The sequence below is a fragment of the Cottoperca gobio genome, chromosome 8, assembly GCF_900634415.1.
Source record: "Cottoperca gobio chromosome 8, fCotGob3.1, whole genome shotgun sequence".
Lineage (NCBI taxonomy): Eukaryota > Metazoa > Chordata > Actinopteri > Perciformes > Bovichtidae > Cottoperca > Cottoperca gobio.
Window position 1 is genome coordinate 13,393,248 of NC_041362.1, and position 9,151 is coordinate 13,402,398.

At 40.2% G+C, this 9,151-nt stretch overlaps 1 protein-coding gene across 1 annotated transcript; it reads left to right on the forward strand.

Moving 5' to 3' along the window:
• Window positions 1-3,007: 3,007 nt before the first annotated feature.
• rabep2 (rabaptin, RAB GTPase binding effector protein 2) lies at window positions 3,008-8,767 on the forward strand. The gene is made up of 12 exons (XM_029437041.1): window positions 3,008-3,022; window positions 3,362-3,518; window positions 3,804-3,886; window positions 3,960-4,316; window positions 4,487-4,582; window positions 4,694-4,792; window positions 5,467-5,571; window positions 6,258-6,336; window positions 6,472-6,483; window positions 6,666-6,820; window positions 7,608-7,724; window positions 7,888-8,767. Exons 1-12 carry the CDS (start codon window positions 3,008-3,010, stop codon window positions 7,990-7,992), a joined length of 1,380 nt encoding a protein of 459 aa, XP_029292901.1. The 3' UTR covers window positions 7,993-8,767.
• The last annotated feature ends 384 nt before the right edge of the window (window positions 8,768-9,151 follow it).

Here is a 9,151-nt window from a genome sequence, read left to right on the forward strand (position 1 = left end):
CCCAGGACTCGGTGGAGAGATTATATCTCCTCTCTGGCCTGGGAACGCCTCAGGATCCCCCAGTCGGAGCTGGAGGATGTGGCCCGGAGAAGGGAAGATTGGGGTTCCTTACTGGAGCTGCTGCCCCCGCGACCCGATTCCGGATAAGCGGTAGACGATGGATGGATGGATGAATGTGCAACAGATGTTTAATATTCACTTAAATACAGTTAAAAGGAGTTTTTCCTCTTTTGCTTAGAAGACGGGTGATTAACAACATGAAACATTACCCAGTCCATCCAAAGTTAAATCTAATTTTAGTTTAAGCTGCATGATATCAATCATTTGGCATGATTGTGTCTATCGTGCACATACACCATTACATAAGCTTTCCTCTATAAAGGACAACAGAGGACTTCACATCATATCAGCAGGCAGTATGAAAAGTGACCTACTTGTCAAAGCTGATAACACACAGCCAAAGCTATTGTTGCACTTTGCACTTGCAACTGACACTGAAGAGGACAAACCTTCCTGCAAACAGATTGCTTTGCTGAATTTTTTGTTTTGTTGAATAAAAGAATTGGACTGTTTAGATCAGAGCAACACATCAATCTTTTATGATGACAGAGAGGCCAAGTAACACCATTTCTGATAAGCAGGTCCCTCCTCCGAAATAAAAGCTGCTCTCAGAGGAGTCTAGCCTGTTACAAATTGTGGATCTAGCATATTACCTTTCAAACTAAAGAATCCATGACTGAGTTACCTGCAGGATCTTGTGCAAGATGTAAAGCACCCACTACACTGGCTTCACGCTGACTTTTCCACTTTTAGAGAAAACTCAAGAATCCTTCAAATTGGCAAAACCGGGAATATATTAAAAAAATGATTTGCAGTATTTTTTGGGATTTTTCGCATCATACTTAGCATGCAAGAAAAATTATGTTTTCTTCTAAAACTTCTGGTAGCACAGGGTGAGTAGTTCATATACAAATGGTCATTGTGTGGGTGAAGCTTTCCTTTAAGTACAGTACTTGAGTAAATGCTGCAGAGGAATGTAACTAAGTAATAATTAGTTATAAAATAATTATAGTAGTAATTATTGGCTGTCTATCAGAAAAATGCAGCAGAGGCTCTGCTGCATTTTTCTGATAGACAGCCAATAATGTGGATCAGTGACCTCCAGTGGTCACCGAACAGTGGACATGACTGGATACATAAATGAATGTCCAGGGTGTGGCAATTACTAAAAGCAAATCTGTGTCCACTTCTCTTGGTATTTAACGAAAATAACAAAGAGTCAAATTGAAAGTCAAAGCAAACAGGGAAAGGTCTTTGACAACAGGAAGCAGGTTGACGTGATTTCCGCAGGCTTTAGACCGGGGAAAGTTGTTTCCTGGAGTTGTCACTGCGCCGATCATTTCCACACCAAAGCTCTGGTGCTCCTTGTACAAAAATGACTCCGACATCTTTGTCGGACTTTTGATGATAGACGTGTTTTTTGTCTCGTCAGGTGAACTCTGTCTGACGAGAAGATGAGCTCCAAGAGTGAAGAAGACACAGGTAATAAAGACAGCGGCGTTAAACTTTAATCTGCTTTACTTCTAACCGGATTGGTTGTAAGGTGATTATGATCTTTACAGCTTGAATTTTAGTGAACATTAACTTGTTGCTTGTCTTTACTGTAAAGTGAAACCTGTTGATTGTGAAGCAGCTGTGGTCAGTTAACTGGTAAACGGCCTGTTAGCATCGCTGACCATAGAAATGAACGGGCGCTGCTAGCCGTTAGCTAACACCTTAGCTTAACTTGTATCCAAACTGGACCTCATGTAACTTAAACCACGCTAACGCAATGCGAGAGCTCTGTCTCACTTCTTTTATGTGCTATTATCATAGCCATGGGACTACTGTACCAAGTCATATGTCTTACAACAAATTCATCTCTAGGTAGGCTGCTTTTTGAGACGAGATCCTTCAGTGGCAGTGTAGCAACTGCAGTCCCTTGTAATGCTAATGCCACTTGCATAAACTGCAGCAACAAGTGTTGCTGTGAAGTTGTCCAACACAAGCAGATCCTCATCTCTGGTCAAAGAAAGATAAATATTATTGTGTGAGCTGGAGTCTTCACATAAAAATGACAGCAACTGTTTTTTTTGTTAAAGAATAATGATGCTGAATTTAAAATGCATTTGCAATATGTAGGTCCATACAAATTAAAGTTTGTTCAAAAAAGGAAAACACATATAAAGGTACAAAAACACCAAATATACTTGAAGAAAAAATGTGTTATTGTATACATGAACTTAAATATATATTGAAGTAAAATAGTGATAATTACATTTATGACATATTAATAATAGTAAACCTAAACTATACCATAAGGAAACGTTAATCTAAATGTAATTAATATAAAGTAAATAATTAAACACACTCGCATAAAAATACATATAGAAAATAATACATTTATATTTTTTAATGAATACAATAAAAATGTAATAATGGAAAAAAAGAAAAATACACAAACTTAAGTCAAATACGCACGCACATGTGAACGCACCAGACAAAAACAGGCGTGGAAGCTCAAAAACATACTTAATATTATCATATCACCTTGATACTTTTGATTTACTTTTCCTAATATTAAGAGAATATCTTATAAACCTGCTTTTATGAAAGTTGCTTCATCACCTCTGACCCCAGACCTAAGCAATGAACAGTAAGATTACATACTGTACATTTCTTTGTCTGTAAATGTTAAGCCTAGTTTGTGGCAAACAGAGGGGTTAACACTTTAATTCCTTCCTCATATTAAGTTTTAGCATGGTTTAGAAAAAAAGTGGTTGGTTATATAATTATGATTACTATTTTTACACTTACAGCATTTGAGTCTGTAGGACTTTGCCTTTAGTTTATATTCCAATGTACTCAATCATTCTTAGATGGGGTTCATTCTCCTCATTGATCTTCTGGGGAACTAAAGAATTTAATCAATTGCTCATGTTCCCTGTCAAACACTCAAACAACTATCATGTTGTCAGGTCGGGTCATTCATGGTCTAAACCCTGACTCATGGAAATGTCAAAATACACGTAGACAGGACTGGCAGACCTATATTTAAAGGATTTGTGTGCGTCTTTCAGACGGCTCAAGCTACCTTGTGCTCACCTAACAATGATGACATAAACATACGTTGTAGCTTTACAAAACTGAATAATGCAAAAAAATAGAGTTGTATGCTGCAAAGTCCCAAACGTATAGAGACGAGACATTAGGTAAGCTTTATTCTTATCCTATAGTAAGGTATTTACATGTATTGTCTGATTGTTAGTAATTCTGAGTCCTTTATGAAGGCTAAACACAGCAACTTCTTTATCATTTTTAGAGGCTGAGCCTGCAGGCCCAGCTAGCCGAGTGCAGAGCTCAGGTCGAACACTGGCAGGGCGTGGCGACGATCTGTGAGCTGAGCAAACAGGAGGAACTGGCAGAGCTGCAGAAACAATGTGATCAAGAGATCCAGTCTCTGCAGGAGGCTCTCAGAGGTGTGTGTGTGTGTGTGTGTGTGTGTGTGTGTGTGTGTGTGTGTGTGTGTACACGGGGAAACGGTTACGTGTAGGGTTACGTATGCTCCTTTAAAAACAATATAAGTGTGTTTTATATATATAGTAACTTTAATAACTATATTATTATAATAACAGCTACAGTCTTTAAAAGTATTTTGGACTTATAAAAGCTTCAAATTTTTCCTTTATCTCAACCATTGAGGCAAACTGGATACTGTTCATCTGACTGGAGAATTTACTCATTATTTCATGTTGTGTTTACAGAGACCGCAGAGCAGTATGAGGCGAGGATATCGGTCCTTCAGTCTCAGCCGGTGGAGTGGAGGAGAGCCAGTGGACAGAACATGGTCAGTATTTATTTATTTTTTCCAATATTGTTCCCAAATGTTCTGGACTTAATACCTGCATTTGTTTTCATAGATCAGTGGGAGGAAAGGCTATAATGAATCCCCGACATCGATCACTAACAGCCTGGCAGAGGCCGAGGCCACAGCGTCGACGGACAGGAGGCACAACCAGCCAGCAGAGCTCGAGGCGGCGGCAGAGGGAGAAGGGACGCCGCCCACAACAGAAGCGTATTTTTCACTACGGCACTGCGACTCGGCCTCGCTGTCCTCCTTCTCCTTAGACACGCCCTCTCTGCCCAGAAAACTGCACGCTCAGGAAGACACCGACTCTCTGGTCTCCACAGGAACTCTGGTGCCTGAAGCCATCTACCTGCCGCCGGCCGGGCACCGGCTGGTCACGCACGGCGACTGGGATGCACTCAGCGCTCAGGTATGGATTTAAAGCCTTGAGAAACTGAGATGGACATTTTTCACTATTTCCCAACATTTTATAGATCAAAGGATTAATCTAGAAACTATTTGTCCGTTTACTTGAAATACCTAATACGAAAAAAAAAGTGATGATTTGCGGTGTAATGAAGGTGTTATATGAATGTGCAGGTGTCAGAGCTGCGAGGGGAAGTGAGTCGGCTGCAGGCTGAGAAAGAGGAGCTGGAGAAAGAACTGGACACACAGACCAACCACACACACAAACAGGTGAGCAGCGCTGCTCTGACTGTGGGCATGCCGCAGGGAGTGTGAGTGGATATGATGTGTGCAGATTTATACACATGTTAATTTTGTTTGTGTGTGTGTGTGTGTGTTCAGGTGTCGCTGCTCCAGTGTCAGGTCCACACTTCAGAGGCCCTCCTCCAGGATTTGCAGAAATCTTTTAGCCAATCACAGAATGCAGTCCAGAGTCGGCTGGTGAGTGATGTGTGTGTGTGTGTGTGTGTGTGTGTGACTGTCAGGGATGTGCATTTCCCTTAAAGAAAGAATTTAAAATTTTCGCTTTGCTTAGTTGCCGAGAGTGAAATTGACACACACACACACGACTGTACAGTAATGGTGACGCTACAGCTTGTTATCTTAGCAAGGTTGTCAGGCAATCAGGATAGGACAGATTACACAAACGGCAGAGATTAATAGTTTAGATACAATGTTTTAAATTAGTGATCTTTAGAAGTACTTTAGACAGAGCCAGGCTAGCTGTTTCTATTTGTTATGCTAAGTGAAGCTAATCGGCTGCTGGCTGTAGCTACATATTCACCGTACAGACATACGAGTGGTGTAGATTCTTTTTATTTAACTCTGTAACAAAGGGAATAATACCCAAAATATCCACCTTTTTAAATGTTCTTATGGTTTTATTTCAACCATCTTGATACAAACAAAAAGATGCCAATAACAGAAATGAAGTATCGGCTCTTAAATTGTGTTTTTGCCATAAATGTGTAACCCAGGCCCACGAAGACTCGCTCACAATGATCAACAGTAGTCACTTGATTCCTAGGGCTGTATAATTACTCATACAGTAAGATAAGGTTCGTTAACATGTTATTCAGTACGAGAAATTGTGACATTTGCATTTGTGTGTCCAGGCAGAGTTATCCTTCTCCCAGAGGAAAGTGTGCAGTGAGCTGTCCCGGCTGAAAGGAGAGGAGGTCGAGGATGAGCCAGACTCATCGTTTCCAGCAACACTGCAGGTAAAATGACCGTCATAGGTGTTCAGTGACAGTCTGCTCCTTGAGTGCTGCGCCAGGGCAAACTCACTTTAAATCCATTTTCTAAAAACTCGTATAAACATAGACCCTAGCACAATTAGTAAAGTAATCTATTTGACGTCAATCGCGTCCAGTTTAATTGAGAAAGCTGTGATTAACAGTTTCACATAGCTTTGTAAAGGGAACTGAAACCTGTGGAAACAAATCTGTTTGTTTGTTTGTGCGACTTCCTTTTAGTTTCTTCATCTCCGATAGATGTAGGGATGACTGAGGTGGCTCACATAGTTTACTTAATTCTTCAGAAAGTTTTGCTTTTGTGAACTTTCTTGTGTGATTGTTCAATCTTGTTAGCAAGTTGCCAATGTCCTGGAAGTATTTTGATCTTGTGTTGGTAGTTTTTATGTGTTTATTTGGATTCTTTTAATTTGAAAAGTCTTACAGGTGGTCGGATAGTGTTTGTGCTTTGACACCTTAATTGCTCTAAAGGTGCAGCCTCATTGCTGTGTGTGTGTGTGTGTGTGTGTGTGTGTGTGTGTGTGTGTGTGTGTGTGTGTGTGTGTGTGTGTGTGTGTGTGTGTGTGTGTGTGTGTGTGTGTGTGTGTGTGTGTGTGTGTGTGTGTGTGTGTGTGTGTGTGTGTGTGTGCTGACTGTTGACCTTTAACCTGCAGGGGGCGCACTGTGAGGAGCGTCTTCGCATTGAGATTGTCAACCTGAGGGAGCAGCTGGACACACGGACAGAGGAGAACGGTCTGTGGATATTATTATTATTATTATTATTATTTAGGGCAGGTTTTCAACACGGACTGTTTTCACACTGAAACATGTTTTATTTTCTCCCTTTCTCTCTTCCTGCCTGCTCCCATTTGCAACTCCTGTCATCAGAAGTTTTAGAAGGTGAGGCCTTGTGATTGGTGTAGGGTTACATTTAATTAACTTTATTTCACCTTTTAACCCTTGGTGAGTACAGTGTTATCTAAGCAATAGAACTGATGGTCAAACTAAGAAAATGAGAGCCAACTTGTAATAAGAGGGAGTTTTCCGTTAATAATAATAATCATCCCAGTTTGTGCGTGCAGTGCAGCTGTCCAGTCTGAAGACGGAGACGGAGAGGATCCAGGCTCGGAAGGAGCAGCTGCAGGCTGAACTGCAGGTCTGCCGCACTGAACTGGAAGCCCTGCGGGTGGCACTGTCTCATGTGCAGAGCACCAACAAGGCCCTCGGTAATGATAAAGTAAGTCCAACCGGCCTTTAACATTAAACTTGGTGTTAATGTCGATGCTTGCACAGTTGACTGCTGTGTGTGTGTGTTTCTCAGTGAATACTGTAGTGTTTGTACTGGTCATTCTCAGAAATGCTAATCCTGAAACATGTTTCTTTAGCATTAATAATCATATCTCAACACAAGATGCAACTTACTTGTTGTTTTTAAAAGCTTTCCACCACCTCTTGTGGCCTACCTCAGCTCATTTCATCCTGAACAGAAACAAGAGTTACAATCTTGCCCACATTGCGTATGAACATTTGACTTTTGGTAATGACAACTGAGTAACTCAATCTGCCGAGGAAGGCCAAGAGACGTGCTTGAAAGCTTTGGAAACGACAAGTAAATCTGACCTTGTGTTTTTTTTTTTTTTTTTTTTTGCAACGCTGGTGTTCCAAGGTCAAGAATGAACCATTAAGCTCAATTATTTATCATGATCCTTGTTCTCCGTTTCAGGAAAGGAATTAAGAATGAATGATTTACACATGCACACCTCCATATTTGACTTAATTCTTAATAGTTGCAGCAACTAAAAAAAATATTGTTTTCAGTCCCCGATTGTGATCCTGCTTTACAATATATACAGATTAAGACAGTGATGGGTAATATATTAATAATACTGAATTCTGGTTACATTTACATTGTGAATAGTATAAATAATCGCATGAATGTTGTCGATACTACCTCCAGGAGTTGTCAAAGTAATGCATTTTTCCAATCTGACACTTAATTTGACTGTTCTCTCTGTGGCCGTCAGGCGGCTCTGCATCAACAGTGTCTGGAGCTGCGTAGTCAAGTGATCAGTATGCGCTCCCAAGTCGACACCAGCCAGACTGTGCAGAGGGACTTTGTGCAGCTCTCCCAGTCGCTGCAGGTAACAAGCAGACCGTTAGTTGAGGAGTGAAGGGAAAAAAAATCCTGAGTGAAAGAAATTGGCAAACCTTTTTCTTGCTCTTGCACAAACTGATACAGATCAGTTACGCAGGTATATCAGGGACACCTTTTTATATTTTACTGACCTTTCTCTGCCCCTTCAGATGAAGCTGGAGGTGATTCGGCAGGCGGAGAGTATTGAACAAGTCAAGGAGATCCTGGAGGAGGGAGTCAGTGAAGCTGGTTCCTCGCCTGCAGACGCCTCGTGAGTAATGGAGAGACTCACTGGAACCAAAGAACACAGACCAAGAGACAACATCTCAAAAGTGACCGACGAGGACCAACAAGCCATCACCGCGTGAAACACTGTCGTGAAACACTGGGATTATTCAGATGGTGCTGCTAACACGTCATAACATTTGATGGATATTCCTAAAGAGACATTATTTTTGTGTTTTGTTTCAGAGGTGATGGTTCGGTTCCAATGACCGAAACTGCGACCAAAGCGATTTTTTTATTTAAAACCAGGAATGGTTTGGGGACACAAGTTCACATTCCCTTTATCTTACATCCAGTAACATGTTTATTCCTCTACTAATACATATGTACATTTATTTTGTTGTTTAAACTGACATGACTCCAGCAAAGCACTCAACAGTCCTAACACTTGATTTTGCACTCTTATCAGTTATTGATATGCAAACTACACAATCATTTTTGCAAACATTTATTTGCATGTTCTCTGAGAAGGCGGACCTCTAAAAGCAACGGATCACTGCAATAACGAAAAATAGTGATACTTAGTAGAAACTCACCTAAATTAACTACATTTCAGGTGTGATTTTTAAATATAAACAATAATTTGTCTTTTTATTTTAGCATTGTTAGCTGCTCCTTTTTAGCACAGCCAGAGTTGCTTTTTAGTCTTCAAGCTAATTTATGATTGTGGATTAGGACAGAAGCTAAGTACCAATATCTATGAAGAAATGTGAATGTGTAACATCTTGTCAATTTGTTCTGTGTTAATACATATTGAAAAAGTAAGACGGGCTGTCACAATGTTTTCATAATGAAATATTATGAGAGAGTTTCTCAACCCTGGACTCCATGCAGTCGGATTAATATGCAAAAGAGGTCACAGGAAATGTATAAGACTGATCTGCATAATAATATATTTCCTTACACTTTTCCTAAAATAGGATTTAATATACTGTATAATTTGATCATTTCCATTTTACCCAGGACATGAAGGCATGATCTTGAAATCTTAATACAAAATACGGCCGCTGCGTATTCAAGCAATGAAAGCTTGAAAAACCCTGAATGATGTAAATTGTTAACTTTTTACAGATGATACAATGAGTCTTAAAGTATTAGTATACATTTTAATTGTTACTTAATTGTAATAGCTGTATCCATCTCGCCTGT

Coding starts and splice junctions, on each gene's coding strand:
- rabep2 (XM_029437041.1), top strand. Junction 5,572..6,257: donor CGTTTCCAGCAACACTGCAG/GTAAAATGACCG, acceptor TTTAACCTGCAG/GGGGCGCACTGTGAGGAGCG. Junction 7,725..7,887: donor AGCTCTCCCAGTCGCTGCAG/GTAACAAGCAGA, acceptor CTGCCCCTTCAG/ATGAAGCTGGAGGTGATTCG.